Source organism: Ptychodera flava, chromosome 2, assembly GCF_041260155.1.
Source record: "Ptychodera flava strain L36383 chromosome 2, AS_Pfla_20210202, whole genome shotgun sequence".
Classification (NCBI taxonomy): Eukaryota; Metazoa; Hemichordata; class Enteropneusta; family Ptychoderidae; genus Ptychodera; species Ptychodera flava.
Genome location: NC_091929.1, coordinates 19,454,057 through 19,477,659, shown reverse-complemented (window position 1 = coordinate 19,477,659; position 23,603 = coordinate 19,454,057). Strand labels below are relative to the sequence as shown.

The following is a 23,603-nucleotide window of genomic DNA, read 5'->3' as shown; positions in this document are numbered from 1 at the left end:
TGACAGCTGTGCCGGGAACAAAATTCTGTCGCACTGTAAATTTATGATCGAAACTGCTAAAAAAACCTGATATTTAAGTTTTTCATGTATAGAATGAAAGAAAAATGTGGAACAGAATTTTCTACTTCACTGACAGTAAAATCAATAAAACGTTCATTCGACAGCTAGCTAGCTACGTGCATATCATTTGAGGGACAGTTAACTTACCAGACTACATGTATGAAGAGAGCGAAGGCGGCTGACACGATGAGATCATCGCTTCCAACGGCCCATCGACGACGGAAGGCCACTAGACCCGGCATCGCAGTTTATTTTTCCGTAAAGTCCACTGTAACAACCTGAAAGAACTACAATCCAAAGCTGTCACAAATGCAGCTAAACCGGCCGTGGTGCCTGCATATCCGTGACCCGCGTATTGCAGCTTTATCGATCGACATCACCAATACGCGTGTATGCGCTACTCTCTTTACGATCGCTCAGTTCATCTCAGCTCATCAGCGCAGACTAGTTTGGCAGCGCAAAACCTAATACTGACACAATCACGCATTATCAGAACACAATTTCGTCTGATCTTCACGATCTTTATCTTCGTGGCGGCGTTTTGAAAGCCTTTAATTTTTAAAAATGAATATTTCCTTCGCGTCAATGTGATATTTCATGGGTTTTTATAGATTTTTTTTGAAATTCGGTTGTTGCTATTGTAAATTTAATTTCAAAATTAACAGAGCATGACTTCGTAATTTTGTTCTCAAAATATCTAATTTACTTTAAAACATTGCTATGTTTCATCCGCCAACTAGGACGTGCACAAAATCAACTTCAAAAGACTTGCTGAAAGCATAATTGACGAACATTTCCTTAATGTCTAGTGCAGAGATTTCCACTATTTTATTTATTTTAATAAACTAGCATTTAAAACTTTTCGATGACATCATATACGCATGCGTAGTTTGTTGTCCGCCATGTTTCTCTTCTCCATGTAAACTTGTGTGGTCCTCTTGGTTCGCGTTCATTTAACACACAGGGTGTGTTGGCAGCCTTCCGCCTTATCACATCTTCCGAAATTAAGAATGAAGAGGTACGTTATTTCATTGCCATGTCATTACGACGATTTTCGGAGTTGACTCTTGAAAACAGCGTTTGTTCGGCGGCTGTTGACACATCGTGTAACTGAGCTGTGTATGGTCCAACGTTTTCTGTCACCTGCCAACAAAGTTTATATCCATTTTCTGAAGTTTGTGGTGTGTGTGCGATTCAAACTTGTCCGCTACTTGGAATCTCATGATTCTCAACGTTCAACAACTGACCTTCAAGTGGAAAACACTATCGTTCAGACTCTTTGTGAGACACTCCTACAAACGCCAAATATTACATGCAACGAGTACTACATCCCAGTGCGTGTACAGCTATAATACTGGATTAGGTAGCTGCAATAATTGTAGCCCTTGGTTGGTGGGGATTGGGCTCCTGTCGTGCGGCTCGCGCCTTGCCCCAACCAGGGCTACAATTTCTTCCTATACCTGCTAGTGTAAAAGCTGCAGTGCGGATCTACACTGCATGGTCAAGGCACACACGGGGCCGCCATTATTAGAGAATCTCGCCTTACCGTGTGCAAATTTCACTATAATCCTGCTCCCGGATAATGTTAGAGCCCTTGTAACTCCTATCGATGGTCAACTTTACTCCTTGCAGCTGAAAAATGACAGTTTAATGACTCTGGCGCGAAGTCAATTCGAACTGGACCGCCGTCGTTGAACTCTGTACCCAGCGACTTGTACCATTACATTTTAGGGGTGGCCGACAGGTGTGAGGGAGCTGAATGAGCATGCTTACGGGTAGCCCTTCACTGCCTCCGGAGCCAAAGCCGGACACTCTTGCCATACTCGTAGGACTAGTTTATGGGATTGAAAGGGTGGGTAATTTTCATGACAATATATAACTCTTGGTGAATAAAGAGAGATACTTTTGCCGAAGTTCAACTACGCATTTTAATTAGTTCAATAAATCCTGTGCTCTATCTTCCGAACTTTCTCAAATATGTTACGTACTAGTTCAATAAATCCTACACGGGAACGGGTCATTTGAAGCAGTTATAGAACTTTGTGTCCATGTACATTGTTCAGAGGCGTGTGCCTAAGTTAAACTCCATATAACTAGTTCAACTTTCACAACTAAGTTCAACCATCCACCTCCATGGTACAACTACATTTACAAGATGCCGCTGTTGTTCAATGTGGAAAGAGTGGTTCCAAGCAAAATCTGTTAGACTAAAAAGGTCACAATGTGTGAAGTGGGGTGCCAAAACGGCATTCTTGTCCATGACGGCGTGACTTTGAACATTTTTTTTTTAAATCGGATATTTTCCATCTAGTATCAAAGTTTGACATATCGACGATTTCGGGATTACTGTGAAATCGCCGATCGACACTGGACTCAGCACTCTGCGTCTGTGAAATCGCCTATACTTACAGAATATTTATCGGCAATTTCCGGACTCTAGACGATACTACAATGACTAGCCTTGTGCCACGGCACGCCGGGTCTGTGAAATCGCCGATATTTATTTATAGTTTCTATGTCATATAGTGCAGCTTTGCCAAATACTTTGCTATTTGTATACAACACGTAGGTATTTTACTGTTTTTGTAGGGTCGTAGCATTTCTTAACTCATTACACAAACGCGGATTACATTCCTGGTAATTTTCTCACAGGACATTTATGTAGTCTCGCTTCGAACCGTAGTGAACTTTACAGTGTGCATGATGAACTCAGTATGGAAATAGCCTAATATAGGAACGACTTCCTCCAATCTGATTAAAATCAGAAGTAGAGTACGGCGACGTCTTCTTATGCGTACGCGGTATTCTCTCGCTGTCGCGTAGTGAGAGGCGACAGCGACTCGGAGAGAATACCGCGTACGCATAAGAAGACGTCGCCGTACTCTACACCTGATTTTAATCAGATGGACTTCCTCCATCCGTTTGCTCATGACTACTTCAATAATGCAGTGTTTATCAATTTAAAATTTCGGCATTTTCTTGTCTGTCAACATACATCTTAATGATGAAGTAGGCCGGGTTGTATGAGGATTTCTTTACATCATTTTCACATCTGTGCTTTTTCATGGATACATCTTTCTTTTTGTAACAAATTCCTTGTAATCAGCATGTTTTACATACATGCTTTGATATTGACCTCAGCAGTTTTTGAATAAATCTGATAAAATTTGAAGCACCGAAGTAGTAGTAGTCACAGTAGTAGTAGTATCTATTTAAAGCTTCCCATTTTTACACAAAGTTGAGAATGTTCCAGACTAATTAAACTCATGTCATGATGAGTGTGGGGGAAAATGACATACATAACATGATCCGAAGTGGACCAAAAATGGACTCCTGAGATACACCGCACCAATCGACAAAACATGAGCGTGTACACCTAAATAGCTAACATTGACTTCTTCCTGTAAGGTCTGATCGAAACCACTTCAGTGACAAATCAGAAAACATGTACACAGAAAGTTCGCTTAGCAAAATGTTATGATCAACGATGAAAAAAATCTTTAAGTATATCTAAAAACAATTATCTTCATCTATATTCTGTAAAAGTATAGACCCTGGTCAGTTAACTTGACTAAAGCAATGTGACAAGAGTGATGTTGTCTGATGATTGTGAGTTGTAACAAAAAAGATTAAATGCATAAACTGTAAAAACTAATATAAACATGTTTTTCTAGTATTTTAGATAGAACTGGTAGAAGGGAGATAGGCCTATAGTTGTTAACATCACTTTTAGAGCCTCCCTTATGAATCGGAACTATTTCATCACATTTGAAACAGTCGGAAAATGTACCACTATAAGCTTCAAGATTAAAAAGAGTTGCGAATATTTGTCAGACATTTCACCACTTTACAGCTCTGGCCAAGCGCTAGTCTGGCTCGAACTTCGCTACTAGATGATACTAGAGTTTGTTAATTAGGCGGGTAAATATCCGATATATATCGAAGATTTATAGCCTTAGAGATCCATATCGTATAGTATATTAGCCGTAAATATCGATTGGATATTTATAATTATATCGCGGTGTCCTCTTGTTGTCAGAGCATCTGTATAAAATGGCAAAGACGAGACGACAGACTTTGCATGGCGTGAATATCTCTTTCACTTCTCAGGAAATAAAGATGGCAAGTTCTTCAATGGTCACTGGTCTCTCTTTGCTTTCAGCGATAGTGGTATTCTAGCAGTAATTGAAAAGGAGCAAACAGTCCTATGACCTTTTTCAATCCTCCGAAAAGATAGCGTTAAAATAACAACAACTATACTGCCACTAGCGCGCTACTGTACTGCTGGTGTCACCGTTTTCATTAGTCCCTCACACCTATCGGCCACCCCTAAAATGTAATGGTACAAGTCGGCTGGGTACAGAGTTCAACGACGGCGGTCCAGTTCGAATTGACTTCGCGCCAGAGTCATTAAACTGTCATTTTTCAGCTGCAAGGAGTAAAGTTGACCATCGATAGGAGTTACAAGGGCTCTAACATTATCCGGGAGCAGGATTATAGTGAAATTTGCACACGGTAAGGCGAGATTCTCTAATAATGCGGCCCCGTGTGTGCCTTGACCATGCAGTGTAGATCCGCACTGCAGCTTTTACACTAGCAGGTATAGGAAGAAATTGTAGCCCTGGTTGGGGCAAGGCGCGAGCCGCACGACAGAAGCCCAATCCCCACCAACCAAGGGCTACAATTATTGCAGCTATGGATTAGGGATTCCCGGAAAGTGGCCCTTTGTATTACTCTTCGAGCCAGTACAGGAAGTAGTAGATTTTCATTTGGCATCATAAAACTACAGACAGTACAGAGAAAGACCCTTCTGCCGTCCATAATACCAAAATATCAAGCAAAGTATGTGGTGACATATATTATTTGGACGCCCTGTGGACTATTACAGAAATACGCAGATATACAATTTATTGATTGATGGCTTTCAGTGGAAGTATTACGTTCATCGTGTATCTTAATCGTTTCCCTGCTAGGACCTCACTTCGCCATCTGCCAGGTCCCTAAAAAGCAGTATTTAGCCAAAACCTACATGTATTTTTTTCACTCACTAACTCCTTTGCAATCATCATGGCATGGAGGTCTTTCTTTCTACCTCCATCATGGCAGGTCAAGTCAGTAAAAATCACACTTACAGTATTTGTGTTTTCAGGGGCCTAAGATGTTTTTGTCTTTGTGACATTTTGGGAATATGTGAATATGTCATATGTGTCACTGGTTTTGACCAACCTGACCTGATAACGACAGATGACCTTGGCAGGATAAGGGAAAAACAATACGAATAAATACACATTGCACAAATGAATACACTCCATCCTGTATTGAGGAAAAGATGTATCCATTATGCCTTCTCCTGATGGAGCAGTTATAGTTTATCTAAATCATGTATATCTTTTTCCTTTCAGATATGACCACAGACGTAAACTATGAGTGATAAATTTATTAATTTGGGTATTCAAAGTTTTATGTACATTGATTTTACCAAGCATTCATCATGTATTCAAACGGTGGAAAGAAATCTCTTCGCGGGCCACGAATGAAGCACAAATACCAGACCTATTACATCTTCTTGTTTACAATGATCTTACTGGGGCTAATTGCAACAGGAATATTCCAGTTTTGGCCACATTCCATTGAATCGGACCAGGATAGCCGCAGATTTATGCTACGGAATGTGGAACAACTTTCTGATGTCGTAATTGGCACGGAACTTTCCATTCCAGAAAAGGGAGATCTCACCTGTCGCTTCCATACATGCTTTGATGTATACCACTGTAACTACAATATCGGACGGATAGGTGTGTATATCTACCCCCTGAGAAAGTATGTGGATGAAAATAGCGTGGCCATAACAAACCCACTGTCCAAGGAGTTCCACGAAATGTTGACAGCCATAGCAGAGAGTCCATTTCACACGGAAGATCCCAGCAGAGCCTGCTTGTTTGTTCCATCTATCGACCTACTGAATCAGAATTCTCTGAGGTTGCATGAAACTGCACAGGTTTTGGCTCAACTTCCTAAGTAAGTCTCGGACCAGTTTACATTTTTAGTGACAGTGTCCTAACAAACTTGCCACACGCACATAAAATTGTTTGCACGTGTAGATGATATTAGATGATATCACGTTATGTATTTGTTAAAGCTCCATAAGCTGTATCTTTTTGCTATTCAGAACTTTTGTTTTGTGGTTTCCTACACTTTTGCATTGAATCCCTAAACTGTAATTTAATACCAAGTATTTAGCATATCAACACAACCTTTATGAGTATAATCTCCATTGTTATTGTTGAAATTTTTATTCAAGTCGGACTAGAATTCATTTGTAAACTATAAACAATGATCACTACACACATACAAGCTGTTGACAAAAAGAATGCTCGAAATTTCAGCATGACAAACGGAGTAGGGTCAGACACGGTAGTTAATATACAGAAGAAGAATACTGAAAAACTTGCCACAGGTTACAGCTTATGTCCCTTTAAATATTCCACAGCGCTGCATTTTACAGAAGTATATATACTACTAACAGAATGTCTTCTCTCCAACGTTCTGAATAGTTTGCAGTCAACCACAGTATGTTTTGTTTTGTTTTATTGCAATTCAACTGTTTTGTTCTGTTCAGCCAATGTGGACATGAATGCTTTCTGTAGGATGTCCCAACAATATTATACAGTAAATTTGCATGACAATTTGTAAAACTTATTAATTCTGCTGCTGAGCAGACTTGGTGTACACTTCTCAGGGTTCTCCACAAGGGTATTTTGAAGGGTGGGCCACCCCTCTGTTCTTTGACAAATCTATTCGTTAGTTAATAACTTTAAGGAATACATTTTTTCAACAAAAGAATATGCAAATTATGCATGGTTATGTAAATTAGATACCCCTCTGTTTTTCCAATATGAGGAGAACACAGATCTGTTAATGTGTCAACATGACAGCGCTTTTCCAGAACAGGCATTCCACATGTCCTGATGTTCAAAATTTACTGATAGAGTTCACAATTGCTGTGCAGTAGATGATGCAATGAATTGCGGAGAATTTTTTTTTCCATCTGGAAAGAAAGAGAGATAAAATACCGGTATGCTTTTTATAAGCTCTGTTTTGATTGGCTACGTTTTGAAAAAGTGACCTGAGGATACAGTATTTTTCAGGGTGACTAACCATAGTAGTGTGTTCTCCTTAGAGAAGCAACAGCTTCTGATGCATTTTGAGCAGCTAAAGGGTAATTACATAAACACAGTCTATCTTCAGGGCAGCACTGAACATATTGCCAGATGAGGTATATGTAGGCTCATACATATTTCAGGTAGAATTCATTCAGCAACATTTCAAGCAGTACTTCTTTCCTAGTCACGATAATTTGGTGAACAGAACAAAGCAGTTGCTTGAATTATGAAAAAAGCCCAGAAAGCAGACTAGCAGTTTTAGCTCCAGCCCCACCCATGCTTAAGTGGATAAAGAATAATTGCGCAGAGCGGCGAGTCTTAGAACCTTTTCACCCCATGTTCCTGTTTACAGTCCCACTACCCAGTTGAAAACAATGTGAGTTAGACCAAAGTCTTGCAGTGAAGGGGTTAAAACCAACTGCCTTTTGGCATTACCAGAAATCTGGCATAATAGTTCTTTTGATGTAGGATTATTAGGGCAGCTGACTAAGAGAACTCTTTGAAGACATAAATCTCAATTCTGGAAGAACAAGGCCCTGTTTGTAATAACATTAGAACAACCATGGTATTTTCCTGTACGTTACACAATTCAATGCCGGCAACATCAGTCTCTTTGAAAATGCATTGCTCGGTAATACCATTATGCATTCAAACTTCAAAGGTTTCTGAACTCTGACAGGTTGGTTTCAGGAATTTCAGGAATTTTCTCTGAGTCGGGCATATAGCAACATATGTGATTTGTGAAATTTGACAGAGGGTTAATCATACTTTCCCTCAATGAAGGTCAAACTTTGCTTTAGAAACATCGAGGTTGTACAGTAATGTTGTGGTGACGGTGAGAAGGTTTAAGTAGTATGTGCCTTGAAAGTGAAAGACTTAAACTTTTGTTCAAACTTTTCTCAAGGAAATTTTCAACCATTCTTTCAAAATTAAGAATAAATACCAAGGGCCACCGCACAAATTTAGGTATTAGAGAAACAAATTGCCTAATATTTACCCTTATTTGAAATTCAAAATGGCAGCCATCATAAAATTCCTGATTTTCTCAAATGTAAGCAAGTGAAAATGTTATTTGCTCCATAAGCTTCAAAATGAGCCCATTCAGTGGCAGGCTAAAAGAGTGTTGTAAAAATTTGAGAGCTCAAATATTTGTCCCCTGTGGCACATCCTACCTTAAGTTTTATTATAGAACCTGCAGTTGGCTATTATTTGCCAACACATGCCTTTCTGTAAAGGGTGCCAACCCTTTCACCATGTTTCTCTGTGAAGAGGTCCTACTTTACAATAGAAAACAATAGGATTTGTCCATTCTGTAGTTGTGAAAGGGTTTTGTCAGAAAATGTCGATAGGATTCCATTACGTCTTTATTGGATAATTCCCTGAAGTACCATTTATGCATACTGTACTCGTAAGAGGAAAGCATAAATACTTGTTGCCCTCAAAAATTGTCCAGTCTCTCCCGGTGTCAGGAATGTTATAGGTCTCTATTAATAGTTTTAAAAGTTTTCTCATTGAAATATTGCTGGTGGTAAGATAAACTTCAAAAAAAACATTGTCATGGATACTGAAAGACCACCTTTACAAAAGAATTCATTGATATAAATGTTTACGATGCCTTCTAACTCCAGGGAAGATGATACAGTTTCTTCTCTATTTCCATCATCCGTGTCTTACTTAACCTTTTTCCTGCCAGACAGTATCACTTCCCCATCTGCCAAGACAGTAAAAAGCAGTATTGAGCCAAAACATGACGTATTTTCACCCACTTGGCTTGGTCTGTTATAGCAGCTTTAGTCTGTAAAAATCATGTTTACAGTATCTCTGTCTTCATGGACCGTCAAATCTTCAAGTTTTTGTTAAAATGCACCATATGGAACATGTATTGCTTCACTAGTTTTCAACAACTAGACCTGATGGTGAAATATGAACTTGGCAGGAAAAGGGATATACATGTACATCATCTGTAGGCCGTTCTTCCCCCATTTCCAATGTAGCTTTCCATGTTAATCATACAGAACAATAGGCCTTTACTGTTAAACTTTGGTAAAGCATGGTATTAAATTATCATGAGAGCAACATGTACAATGTAAAATGTACATTTGTGTTGTAAAATGTTAAAAATAAATGTACAGTGGCAGTGATTCCAGTACCACAATAAAGGGTTAACACTTGAATGATATACATGTAACAAGTGGTTTGTTTTTCTCTCTCTCTCTCTCTCTCTTTCACAGATGGAATGATGGAACCAACCATCTGCTGTTCAACATGTTACCAGGCAGCGTTCCCGATTACAACACAGTGTTGGATGTCCACCGAGGCAAGGCCATCGTTGCCGGCGGCGGCTTCTCCAGTTGGACTTACAGGCCAGGTTACGATATCAGTATTCCAGTGTTTAACCATCTGATCACTCACGTAGAGCTGCCAAGCAAACCAGACAGGTGAGACATGGGAAATGCAATGTTCAACCCCATCAATACCATGGTTTGGCCCAAACCTATTGTTATCAGTGGTGATTTTGGACCTGTGTACAGGGAATTAGGATGAACTGGTTGAATATTTCAACTTCAAAAATTGCATCTTTTGCACTTGTTCATGTCATTAAACAATAGGATAGCCTAATCTTTTGGTGTGCAACAATATAGATGTTGTATCTGTCTCGTTACAGAGCAACTTTAGAAACAATTGCATATTACGAAGTAAATTTCCTGGAATTTAAACCTGGGTAACCTTTAGGATTTTCCCAAAATGTGGTCATGAAAGAGATAAAACCCATTTGGTGTTTTGCCAAGACAGAAAAATTCAGTCGTGTATGGGTCTCAACCAACTCTTAGCCAAACCATGACAGAAGGCGCACTGTAGGTTACTTGGGTGACCTCAAAGAAATGAATACCGCCCTCAACTGATACAGTAGGCTTCTAAAACAGGCAGCATACCCTATTTTAAATACATTTAGTCATTAAGTCCGATCCGGTTGCAAAATAACAAGGAATGTTATAATTTGCTCTGGAAGCCATGTGAGCAGTCTTCTCACAATTGAATAAACTGAACAGTACAATATGATTCGGTTCCAACAAGATTTTGTTTGAGAATTTTGCATTCAACACTACGCCTTCAGTCATGGCTTGGTTGGCGTTAGCAGAGACCTATACACTATCTAATCTTCCAGTCTATGTTTTACCATGGTTTCAGAAATCAGGTACATGGTTTTGGAACCCCAGTACCACTTCTTAGCTCCCTAAGTTGATTGCATAATATACTGTTACTGTTGCGAACTCAGGTAACATGATCAGGGAACTCAGCAACTGTGATAAAATTACCTAGGTACTACCCTCAGGGTAGTACACCCCTCGAAATTGAAAGTCGTTAACTTTCTCAAATTTTCCATACAGATACATTAAACAATCAAACAGTTCCCTCAGAAATAAAGAATAAAATCAGGGGTCACTGTACAAAATTTGATATTAGAGAAACAAATTACCCTGCATTTACCAACACTGGAAATTCAAAATGAGTGCCATCCCTGTGTTAGCAGTGTATGGGGAAAAATAAAATTTGTGAGTTTTCTTGAAAATAATGCCAAAAAAATCCTTATACACTCCATGACCATGAGCTTCCAAATGAACCCTCACAAGTGGTAGACCAAAAAAGAATTTGAAAAGCTTGAGAGTCTGAATATCTGTCCCCGAGGCATATTCTATCATAACAAAACTATGCCATTGCGTTTACTGAACACTTAAAAGATGCATGTTTAGCAAGTGTCAGAAGGGGGGAGGGAAAGAGAGAAGGGAGAAAAGAGAGGGGAGATAAAGATCAGTGTTCTCCATGGCTTTGGAAAACAGAGGGATGACCAATTTACATAACAATGTACAATTTGCATATTCTTTTGTTATGAAAATGTTTCTTTTTGTATAGTTATTAACATATGAATACACTCCTACAAAACACAGAGGGGCGACCCACCCCAAAAAATCCCCTTATGGAAAACCCTGAACATTAAAACAAAGAGGGGCTTGGAGAGAGAAAGATGTAGCTAGTACATGTCACCTACTGTATGAGGAACCTTCTGTGTCTTACATCCACAGCTATATGAGGAAGTTTTTGGCAATATCAGCACAGATGGGTATACACTCTGACTTCCGTAACATCCTTAATAACATGTCATCCAAGGGTGAGAACATCCTAGTGTTGGACAAATGCCAAGTTGGCAATGAAGACATTTCACCCATGGAGAAGATGTGTCATGGACTTCGACAGTTTAATTATCCTCATGTACTGCAGGTAAGGTTAATGATACTTTCTTGAAAACTACACCACACACTACAATGTTTAACCTTTTGTCAATTTCTGTCGCCTTTAAAAATATATCCCAGTCAATTTTTCTCAGATTTTTGCCCAAATTTTGATAAAAAACTGTAGTCGATGAAATGTGATGTCCATTTGGTCCAAAATTAACAACAAAATACAGGAAAATTCATAAAAATCGATAAAATATTGTGCTAAAATTTTGGTGGGAAAAATTACAGCACTCAAATGGTTAACTTCTATTTGAACTCCATACTCCCCAAGCTGCCTATCATAACAGTGTGCCCTCAAAGCCAATTCGAATTCTGACTCAAGAGTGTTATCTTTGACTTAAAGAAATTGTACATATTACATTTGATGATATAGGGCTTGGTCAAGGAAATCTTCTGACATAGACATAGAATTCTGAAATGTTAAAAGTTCTCAAAGGGTACTGCTGCCACCTCAGTTCTTTATTCCTCCCATACAGGTAATGGTAGTTCGTGCCTTGATCATGATTGAAGGATGACATCATTTGAAATCCACCAATCAGAGGATAGGTAGTAACTACATGCAGTCTTGTCTTGCATTTCAGAAAGCTAAATGAAACATCACATACAACATTTGTGGTAACAAAGTACTATTTTCATCAGCCTTATGTACATACATGTACTTACCATAAGCCTCACATAAAATTCAGATAGTTTCGTAGACTAGTGATAGAATCATGATGTTACATTTGTATATCTAATTGACCCTTAAGCTTATATTCTTGTCACTTGCTTCAGGAAGCTACATTCTGCATTGTTCTGCGTGGTGCTCGGCTCGGTCAGACGGCACTCACTGATGCACTTAAGGCTGGCTGTATTCCAGTGGTTCTGAGTGACACGTACATCATGCCATTCTCAGAAGTCCTGGATTGGAAAAGGTAAACCCATGATAGTATATGATTGTCATTTGCAAATGAAACCATACAATTTGAAGAGAAAATGAAGTAAGAGAGGCATGTACAAAAATATTTCATCGCACATAAAGGGACTATGTACCCTCAAGGCAGGAGACCAAAAAGGTCACCTACCCTTGGGCACATAATCCCTTGTTTTCGCTATAATATATATTATCACCTGTTAGATGAGGGAATAGATAAATGAATGAACGAAATTTGTGATATCAGAGAAGACATAGACGTTGGATGTGTTGTAACCAAGATTCAACGCAGTAAATGCATATTTTGGTGTTACATTCACTGCAGTATCCAGAATCATGATCTATGCTGCAAATAAATCTTTAAGTCCAGTCATCCTGTCGTCTTCATCTCTCACTATCAGCTAAAGTAGGCGAAAATTGTTGAAGTATAATTTATGTGCCATACTAATTTTAACAGATTTGGTCATTTGAACACCAATGAAAATGCAGGATCATGATACTCACCGACTCAACTTACATAAACATTGTGATTTTCACCTATGTTGTGATTTTTACCGATCCATCTCACATAAACATTGTGATTTTTTTTATCGACTTGACCAGATAGTGGTAGTGTGTGGCACAGTGGTGTTTTGCAGTGATCTACTGGGTAGCTTGATTTTTATGATAATTTTTGAATAGAACTTCACCAGAAAATGGCTGAGGGGTTATTAGCTGTAGATCTGTGAAAAATTGAATCTAATCTGATTGGCAAAAATGTCCATGTATGTATGTTTGTATGCATTTATGTATACCTGGTATGTATAAAATATAGTGCATAATGTCTCTATGTATGTATGTACCGATATGTGTGTACGTATGTCTGTATGTATGAGTGTACCTATGTACCGGGGTATGTGTATATATATAACTATATATGTATGTATGTATGTATGTATGTATGTATGTATGTATTTGTGTGTACATGTACGTATATGTATGTATATTTATGCATATATGCATGTTATGTATATGTATGTATCTATGTGTGTGAATATGTATGTATGTATGTGTATATGCTTGTATGTTTGTACTGGTTTATATGTATGTCGGTATATATGTAGTATGTATGTATATATGTATGTATAAATTTACAGACAGTATGTGTTCCTGTATACTGGCATGCTTGTTTGTATGTCTGCAAAAACTCAAAGACAACTGTGTCTATCAGTTTGCTTTGTTTGTCTGTGAATTTCAGACACTAAGTTTGTCATTTTATCTCTTTTCAGAGCTGCTATCGTCCTCAATGAAGAAGACTTAGATGAAGTACCCTCCATTCTCAGAAACATTTCACCAGCCCGCGTCAGCAGCATGAGAAAACAAGTCAACTTCTTCTGGAACTCCTATTTCAAGTCCATCACAGATATCACCTTGACAACCCTGCAGATAATCAATGACAGGGTCTTTCCATATGCTGCAACCCCCTACGATGAATGGAATGTCCCCAAACCACACGTAAGCTCATTAGAATAGTTCCTAATTTCCCGGTTGTAGCTTGTATTGCCTCAAGGAAGTGATTAAAATTACCCAATCATCATTTTTCTTCGCGAATAATAATGCTACCAATATTTCATGAGATTTTTATGATAATTGAAAGCATTTTATCATTCTATTATGTGTCAGGCTGTAAAATGTTGAAAGTGATTTTGATAGAAAATGAGCTGCTTGACTCCCTGTACTTGCTGGGTATACACACACACTGTCATTCTCCCTCATGTTAGAGTATGTCCAACGACTGTTCCTCTTTCTTCATCAAATTTATGGAGGCTTTCTCACGTGGTATTAATAAAAAAACTCAGTTTCGTGAAAAATTATCTTTGGCAACAATGCAATTCATTAGTTGTAAAACACTATGTCATAAAGCGCTTCAGGCATGCCAATTTGGGTAATTTTAATGATAATAGAGAAATCCCTGTAGGCTGTAAGTTAATTACGGTAACTCATGTTTCACATCACACACACACAGTGATTTATTATCCTAATATAATTACTATTGCTGTTACTGCTATTGTTCAATAATGAGTCTGAGATCCAGCTCTGAAAAACGTTGTAGTGGAAGGACAATAATTTATCGTTCATACATTTTCAATGATGAATGTATGTCTGTAGAGATATGGTGTCTGTTTTGTGTGCATTTTAGGGTTAGAGACAATTTATGCTCTTATTACAATGTCCATACTGCAGTATATATGGAATTGCCCTTTCCTTCAGCATTGATCGAGTATAGACAAACAGTAGGAATGCAGTTTATGTATTGCTTGTCCTTGACCTTGAGGTGGTATATGCCTCAAAGCTGGAAATTTTAAACTCAGTCAAACTTTCCTCAAGAAAATCTTAACTTTCCTCTTCAAAATCAATCATAAAATCAGGGGATGTCGTGCAAATTTTGGGTATTAAAGAAACAATTGAACAAAATTTGTTGATAATTGAAATTCAAAATGGCCAATCTCTCTGTGTTAACTTTATGAAGAAAAATTGAAGTATTACTTTTTCACAAACACAAGATAGTAAAATTTTTTTTACATAGTCTTCCACTGTTTCATCCAGGATGGCATCAACAGGGGGGATTTTCCCCCTTTAACAGAAAATTTAGGGGGGATTTCACCAGTTCATGTGTTCTACTTGTATAAGGTGTGACTGATACCATTTCATGGGGGCTTGTCCCCCCTTGACAAATTACTAGGGGTGCCAACATGTCAACAGAGGGGGAATCTCCCCATCCCCCTCTCTAGATGAAACACTGGTCTTCAGAATAAATCTATACAAGCAGCGGACAAGAAAAGTATTGTGAAAAGTGAAATATCCAAAAAACTGCTTCCCAGATGTATACCATCCAAACCTTGTCAAATGGCAGGAAATTTTAAATCTAATAGTTGCAGTGACATTTAGACATCACAAGTAAAGCAATCTAAGACAAAAACATCATTTAAGCACTTTTACTTTGATACTGCTGTTGGTTTTGATCAAGTTTAATGTCATATGTTTCAGAATGGAGCTATAAGTCCCTTGTTTCTACCACTCATCCCACCAAAGTCACAGGGTTTCACTGCTGTCATACTCACCTATGACAGAGTGGAGAGTCTATTCAAAGTAATCATGGAGATCAGTAAAACACCAAGTCTGTCCAAAGTCCTGGTGGTATGGAATAATCAACTCAAGACTCCCCCTCCGGGTAAGTGGTTTCTTCCCGTTAAAGGGACAAAATCGGCCACTTTTCATGAATTTTGTTTGATACGAGGTACTACTTATATTGTTTGACATGTTGAAAGATACTGAATGAATGGGTGACCATGCATATATTCAACCCCGATTTTAGACAAAGTTTATGATAAATGGCCGACTTTGTCCCTTTAATGTTCAAATTTTGTTCAGTTTATGTGTCACCATCAGGTCAAGTTGGTTAAAGCTAGTGAAGCATAAGAATGTTCTCCCCGGGATTTTTAGTCCCCACGGACACCGTCCGGGGGGACTTATAGGTTTGGTCATGTCCGTGCCTGCGTCCGTGCGTGCGTGCGTGCGTGCGTCTGTGCGTGCGTGTGTGCGTCGTCCGTCCGTTCACGCAGATATCTCAGAGATGCAAGGAGCGATTTCATTCAAACTTGGTACAAGGATTACTTCATATGTCATACAGATGCACGTTGATTTGTTTTGTGATACGATCCAATATGGCCGCCAGGCGGCCATTTTATTACGATTTTGTCATGTACAAAGCCATAACTCAGACATGTTTCAACCGATTTTATTCAAAGTTGGTACAAGGACATTGACCAATGTCATAGATATGCATGTCGATTTGTTTTGTGATACGATCCAATATGGCTGCCAGGCGGCCATTTTATTACGATTTTTTCATGTACAAAGCCATAACTCAGACATGTTTCAACTGAATTTATTCAAAGTTGGTACAAGGACATTGACCAATGTCATAGATATGCATGTCGATTTGTTTTGTGATACGATCCATATGGCTGCCAGGCGGCCGTTTTACTACGATTTTTTCATGTACAAAGCCATAACTCAGACATGTTTCAACTGAATTTATTCAAGTTGGTACAAGGACATTGACCAATGTCATAGATATGCACGTCACTTGTTTTGTGATACAATCCAATATGGCTGCCAGGCGGCCATTTTATTACGATTTTTTCATGTACAGAGCCATAAGTCAGACATGTTTCAACCGATTTTTTTCAAAGTTGGTACAAGGATATTGACCACTGTAATAGATATGCATGTCAATTTGTTTTGTGATACGATCCAATATGGCTGCCGTGTGGCCATTTTGTTACAATTTTTTCATGTACAGAGCCATAACTCAAACATATCTCAACCGATTTTATTCAAAGTTGGTACAAGGACATTGACCTATGTGATACATATGCACGTCAATTTGTTTTGTGATACAATCCAATATGGCCGCTAGGCAGCCATTTTATTATGATTTTGTCATGTACAGAGCCATAACTCAGACATGTTTCAACCGATTTTTTTCAAAGTTGGTACAAGGATATTGACCAATGTCATAGATATGCATGTCAATTGTTTTGTGATATGATCCAATATGGCTGCCGTGTGGCCATTTTGTTACGATTTTTTCATGTACAGAGCCACAATACTCAGGCATATCTCAACCGATTTTATTCAAAGTTTGTACAATGACATTAACCTATGTCATACATATGTACGTCAATTTGTTTCATGATATGATCCAACATGGCTGCATGGCAGCCATTTTGTTACAATTTGTTCATGTCCTTTGGACACGTACGATTTTATTCACCAATTTTATTCAAACTTAGTGCAAGGACATTGACCTATGTCATACATATGCACATTGATTTGTTTTGTGATACAATCCAATATGGCCGCCGTGTGGCCATTTTTTTCCCGATTTTTTCATGTCCGGAACCATAACTCAGACGTGTATCCAGCGAATTTATTCAAAGTTGGTACAAGGACATTGACTTATTTATACATATGTATGTCGATTGGTTTCACAAGGTGGTCAAATATGGCCACATGATGGCAATTTTGTTATGGTTGTTTCATGTCGAGAGCCATAACTCTGGCAAGTCTCAACTGATCCTATTCAAAGTTGGTACATGGACATTGACTTATGTAATACATATACGGTACATGTCGATTTTTTAAACAGTAAGATCAAATATCGCTGCATGGCAGTGATTTTGTTACAATTTTCTAATGTACAGAGCCATAACTCAGACATATTTCCACCAGTATCATTCAAAGTTGGTACAAGGACATTGACCTATTTCACACATATGCTCTTCAATTTGTTTCACGTCATGTAGCAGTAACATGTCAATCATTGAAGTTTTGTAAGTAGGCTGATATGTCAAGAAATACTGCACCAAATTTCATGAAACTTTGCACAGATGTTAAGCTCACATTGCTTTAACATTGAAAAAGACATTTATCAGTGTCATTTTAATTAATTTGTAATTGCATATGTAATGAACTTTCCTAATTAGAGTGATATAGCCACAAATTAATACAACGTCAAATTTGATGAAACTTGGTACAGATGTTGATCTCATAGTTTGTTGTAAATACTGCGTCAAACTTCATGAAATATGGTACCAGTGATAATCTATTAAGTATTAGGATTGTATGCAAAAAATTTTTGCAACACCCTGTTGATTAATTCCTAGTTGACTCATTTTATGAACTTTAGGATGGTGGCCTACATTGGTTTTATGTTTTCATCACCATGGAACTCATTCTTGGCCATTGAGTGCCATCTGTATCAAAGTATTTTTATCACAGACCTAATTAATGAAGAGGACTCTATCCTCTCTGAGGACTTGTAATCAAAGTACCCATTAACAAGTGGGGACTGTGTCATCAACGAGGATTTGTCTGGGAGAGTGATGGCTAATTTACATAACAATAAATGCAGTTGTTATGGTATGAGCTTCTATTGTTTACCAAAAATTAAAGAGTGGCGGCCACCACTCTATAATTGCGGTGGGCAGAACCCTGCATAACGTGTTCCATATGTTGCATTTTAACAAAAAATTGAACATTTGAAGGCCCATGACTACTGTAAATATGATTTTACAGACAAAAGCTGCTATAACATACCAAGTCAAATGGGTGAAAATACGTATGCTTTTGGCTGGATATCGCTTTTTACTGACTTGGCAGATGGGAAGTGATACTGTCTGGCAGCCAAAGGGTTAATAGCTGTAACTGCCAGATGACAACATACAATTTTCACCAGGTGTGTCGATCGAGACTTCATATTTGGTAATATTACTTCTTTCCCTCGCGTTGTTTTGACCCTGACTGTCCTTCCAGACAGCGGTTTATGAACAAAATAAACCAACACATTGTTTTACCATGACATGGATGAAATGATTTATTCTATCTCACAAAGGTTACTTCTTTCATTTTTACCTACAGCTCCAGAGTGGCCTAAGATTAACAAGCCACTGAAAGTGGTACAGACCAAAGAGAACAAACTAAGCAACAGATTCTATCCGTACGATGAAATAGAGACGGAGGCAGTCTTAGCTATTGACGATGATATTGTCATGTTGACTCCAGATGAGCTACAGTTTGGCTTTGAGGTATGGGATTGCTTGAAAGTTACAGATACACTGTTTTTGACTCTCAGCTTTCACAAAAACCCTCTACATAAGTAGCCAGGAATTTTGTTGGCTCAGCACAAGAAGGGTGTATCTAGAAATTCTGTGCATCTTTGATTTTGCAAGTTTTAACAAAGGACTGATTCAAATAAGTGGAAAACTATTTCTGAATAAAGTGACATCCCTCTTGCACTTATGCATCGGAATTTCTGTTAGTGATTTGAAAGGATTATAAACCTAACAGAAGTCTGGATTTTTTCCCATTGATATATCATAAAACGCAGTCAAAGATGCAGGTTGTTTGTCGGGTATTTGTCAAAACTAGTTGAATTAAGTAAGTTAGTGCCTAAAAATTGAAAGACTAAAAATTTTGCTCAAACTTTCAGTAAGTGAACTTTAAACCATATCCATTTGAAATCAAGAATAAAAGCAAGGGTCACCGTTGAAAATTTGGTACCAGAGAAACAAATTACTCAATGTTTTAATTTGAAATTCAAAATGGCTGCCATCTCTGTGTCCACTCTACATGTATGGAGAGAAGTACAATCTTTGATTTTCACAAAATTAAGCATATGAAAATGTTATTTACTCCATAAGCTTCAAAATAAGCCGCACAAGTGGTAGACCAAACAAATATCACAAAAGTTTTAGAGTCTGAATATCTGTCCCCGAGGCGCATTCTACCTGAACACAATAAAACTTTCAAAAGAAAACAAAAGGCTCATATCATATGGATTGTCAATGTCATCGAGAACAAATGTCAGAACTAGCAGTACTGCAGCTCCAATATTATGAGTTGCATTGAACAGGTACTTGTAAATTGTTTGAGGTGTCCTTGACAGCAAACTGGCTTTGAACATGATTAAAGTTTGCTAGAAGAGGATATTTTGCTGGTATGCACAATAATCCCCTGCATGTACTATTGACATTCTCTGCCTGTTCAGGTATGGAGAGAATTCCCAGACAGGTTGGTGGGATATCCGGGAAGGCTACATCTGTGGGATGAAGCAGAAGGCAAGTGGAGATATGAATCTGAATGGACCAGTGACATATCCATGGTCCTGACTGGTGCTTCTTTCTATCACAAGGTAAATATCTCAATAACTGTAACCCTTTCACTGCCATGGTTTGGCCCTAATCTATTGTTATCAATGTTGATTGTGGACCTGTTTACAGGGGATTGGAGATGAACAGATAAACTTGATCATCATGAAATATAGTTGAGCCCTCCGTGACAGAATTGTCCTTACCCTTCTGCCACCAAACTGTGGTACAACTCTGTTGCCTTCTGTGGCTGGGTTGGACCTCTCTAAAACAAAATGGGGATGTCAGGTTAAAACCTATTTTAACCCTTTCACCATCAGATGTTTGTATAGCCCCATAGTTTCCAACAGGGCAGCTGGACCTGTATATAGAGAAATGGGCCGGAAAGAGTCCTGGCAGAAATGACAGTGAGACACAAATGGTTCTACTTCAGAATAAAATGGACATGCAGTGTCCCTACAGACACAGTACACCAAAGTGATGCCAGCACAAACAAACCCACCTGTACAAATGCTTATAGAAATGCACATATTTCTGTACATGTTTTCGCATGTTTTCTTTCATGGTCTATTCGAATTCTGGATTTAACCCATTTCAGTAGGCTTTCACAACAATGAGAAAAAACGTCAAAATTGAAAAAGTGTAAAGGAGTCTTTCATCCTTTAAGCAAGCGGTGAAGTCTTTATAATGAACACAGTAATTACTGATGTGCTAATCTTTACATTTATTGCAAGAGATTTGTGGTAAGTAAAGGAATATTATTTTCTGTTTTCAGTATTTTAGTCATCTGTACACCAATGAAATGCCGGGAAACATCAAGTCATGGGTTGATGAACACATGAACTGTGAAGACATAGCCATGAACTTCATCATATCCAACTACACCGGCAAAGCCCCAATAAAAGTAACCCCCCGCAAGAAATTCAAGTGTCCCGAATGCACGGGAGATCAGGTGATTTCAGCCGACCAATCACACATGGTGGAGAGATCGGACTGCATCACGAGGTTCGCTGAAATATACGGCACCATGCCGCTGAAAACTGTGGAATTCCGGGCTGATCCGGTGCTGTACAAGGATCCATTCCCAGAGGAACTTAAAAGGTTTAAAGACATTGGAAGCCTATGAAATGATGAATGTGCTGCTTTCAACAGCCTACAATAATATATGTTGGCAATTCTAACTACAAGGCTGCCCTCAGACGTCTTGCAGATCACCTGTGATTGGTCCATTTCTGTTTCATTGTTAGACCAATCTGTAATTACATTTAATAGGTTATTACATTCTAGAATAAATAAGTATTATAACTTCCAACAACTTATGGACCCGACCATAATTACTGTTTACAGGCTCTCATCAAATTCAATATTCTTTATTGAGTTGACTGTAGAGGGCGCTGTACAGTATACAAACTTTAAAGTGTATGTATATACCTTTTACTTTGAATTTTTTTAAATATTTGTATGTTATCTGATTTGAGTATCAAAATAACCAGAGAAAAGGAGTTTCAACATCTCTTCACATTTTGTATTTAAAGTTTTTGTGGCATTGATCTGTTTTTACTGCCTTTGGAATTTGTATGTCACAAGCAAAGTTAAGTTCATATGTTTTCCATCAATGTTTACAGCAGCAACTGTAACTTTTGTTAATATCGTCAATAATTTTTGTCTGTAAAGCACATTTTCATATTCTTCTGTGTTATGTTAAAATATACAGAATAGCCTTGCCCATGTAGCAATATGTACAAAACAGTTATTTCTAGCAACTTCACAAGTTGTCACCAATAACATTAGAGCTATACCGCACATAGGTACAGGCCATGAAACACCAGGTGTTTGTACATGATAATGGAAGAAGAACAAAAGACTTACACAAACAGAGCAATATAAAAGAAAAGAATGCACCTTTCAGAGATTTGAGTGAAGATTTTATGAACAGGTAATCATGTAATTAATGAAAGTACGAAGGAGGCATGGATTTCAAACTCATTCAGGAATTTGTGATGGATCTTAGAAATATGATTAGTCAAAAATGAAAGCTTTTAGAGTTATTGACTTAAAGACCAACATTATCAACAAAGAAATATGTCAGTTGATTCTTCACCTCTCAAAATTGTTTTACTCCAAGTTTTTGTCATTGTTGGTTTTACTTTGTTTATTTTATTTATTTAATTTCATTTTTATTCAGGAGAGTATATTTCAACTCCTTGGTTTCAGCATTCAAAATGATCTTCCATTGTCAAAGTTATCTTCTTAATGAACATAATTAATTTTTTTATGCATAGATTTTTACTTTTATATGTGTGCACAGGGGAAAGCACCACGTAAGTGATATGCAGTAATATTTTTATTACATATGTACGTAACAAAAGACATCACTCCATGGTTGTGTAATACATGCTATTTTATGTGTGAAATGCAATGTTATGGTATTATGTACGTACAGTATTGATTTTCACTTTTTGTTTGCAAATTTTTTGGCAATGACATTGTAAAATATGAATATTAATGATCAATTTTGCATATTTTATGATAATGACTAATTAATGATGAATATTCATAACTCATAAACTAAAAATTAGTAGATTCTACCAGATTTTCTAACTTGGGGCAACAGATTAAGAACCTACCGACACAAAAATACTGAAAGACAAATATGAAGCGATAGATCATTCGACTCAGTGGTTAACAGCATTTCCCTGTTGGAAGATATCAGGATGTTTGTGCTGTTGATTGGTCAATGCAAAAATGTGGAAGAAGGGATGAAAACACTGTCTTTTATCTTGTATTTGAATAGAATTGATAGAATTGTGTATTTACTTCAATGACTAGAGCACTATTAAATGCACATTTGAAGGGCCAGTAACTGTGATGTTTGATGAAATTTTTCCACAAGTTTTGGTTCTAATGTCAACTACAGTTTCTTGTTCTAATCCATTAGCATGTTAACCCTTTGAGTGCTGTAATTTTTCCCGCCAAAATTTTAGAGCAACATTTTACAAATTTTTAGGAATTTTTCTGTATTTGTTTTGAGAATTTTGAAGCAAATGGACATCACATTTAATTAGCTACATTTTTTTATCAATATTTTTGCAAAGCTCTGAAAAAATTTGACTGGAGTATATTTTGCAAAGGCGACAAAAATTGACTTTTGCACTCAAAGGGTTAAGATACAGTATTCAGCTTGTCAACTCAGCTTGTGTGGACTACATTGTTACTGTCAGCAGGTGAATTCTTGTCTGGACTTATACAAATATCAATAATACTGCATTTTACACATGTAGATGCTGCGTTGACAAGATAGCAGGTGTGCCCTGTGTTCTGTGAATTTGAAGTAAGACACGGACTTCCTGAGGGCTTGATATGCTGGTTTTCACACAATAGGATAATGTGAATAGTGCTGATTGCAAATGACGTCATTTTTGCTCTCATTAATATGCATAAACAAATATTTGTCCACATTATCCACCTAAATGATTTT

General features: G+C 37.8%; 1 protein-coding gene across 1 annotated transcript; it reads left to right on the top strand.

Moving 5' to 3' along the window:
* Positions 1-940: 940 nt before the first annotated feature.
* On the top strand, positions 941-21,874 carry LOC139116267 (exostosin-2-like). The gene is made up of 10 exons (XM_070678864.1): positions 941-1,078; positions 5,463-6,078; positions 9,455-9,661; positions 11,306-11,501; positions 12,293-12,432; positions 13,700-13,925; positions 15,459-15,642; positions 18,897-19,063; positions 20,026-20,169; positions 20,901-21,874. The coding sequence occupies exons 2-10, from the start codon at positions 5,552-5,554 to the stop codon at positions 21,249-21,251; spliced, it is 2,142 nt and encodes a 713-aa protein (XP_070534965.1). The 5' UTR covers positions 941-1,078; positions 5,463-5,551; the 3' UTR covers positions 21,252-21,874.
* Positions 21,875-23,603: the final 1,729 nt, after the last annotated feature.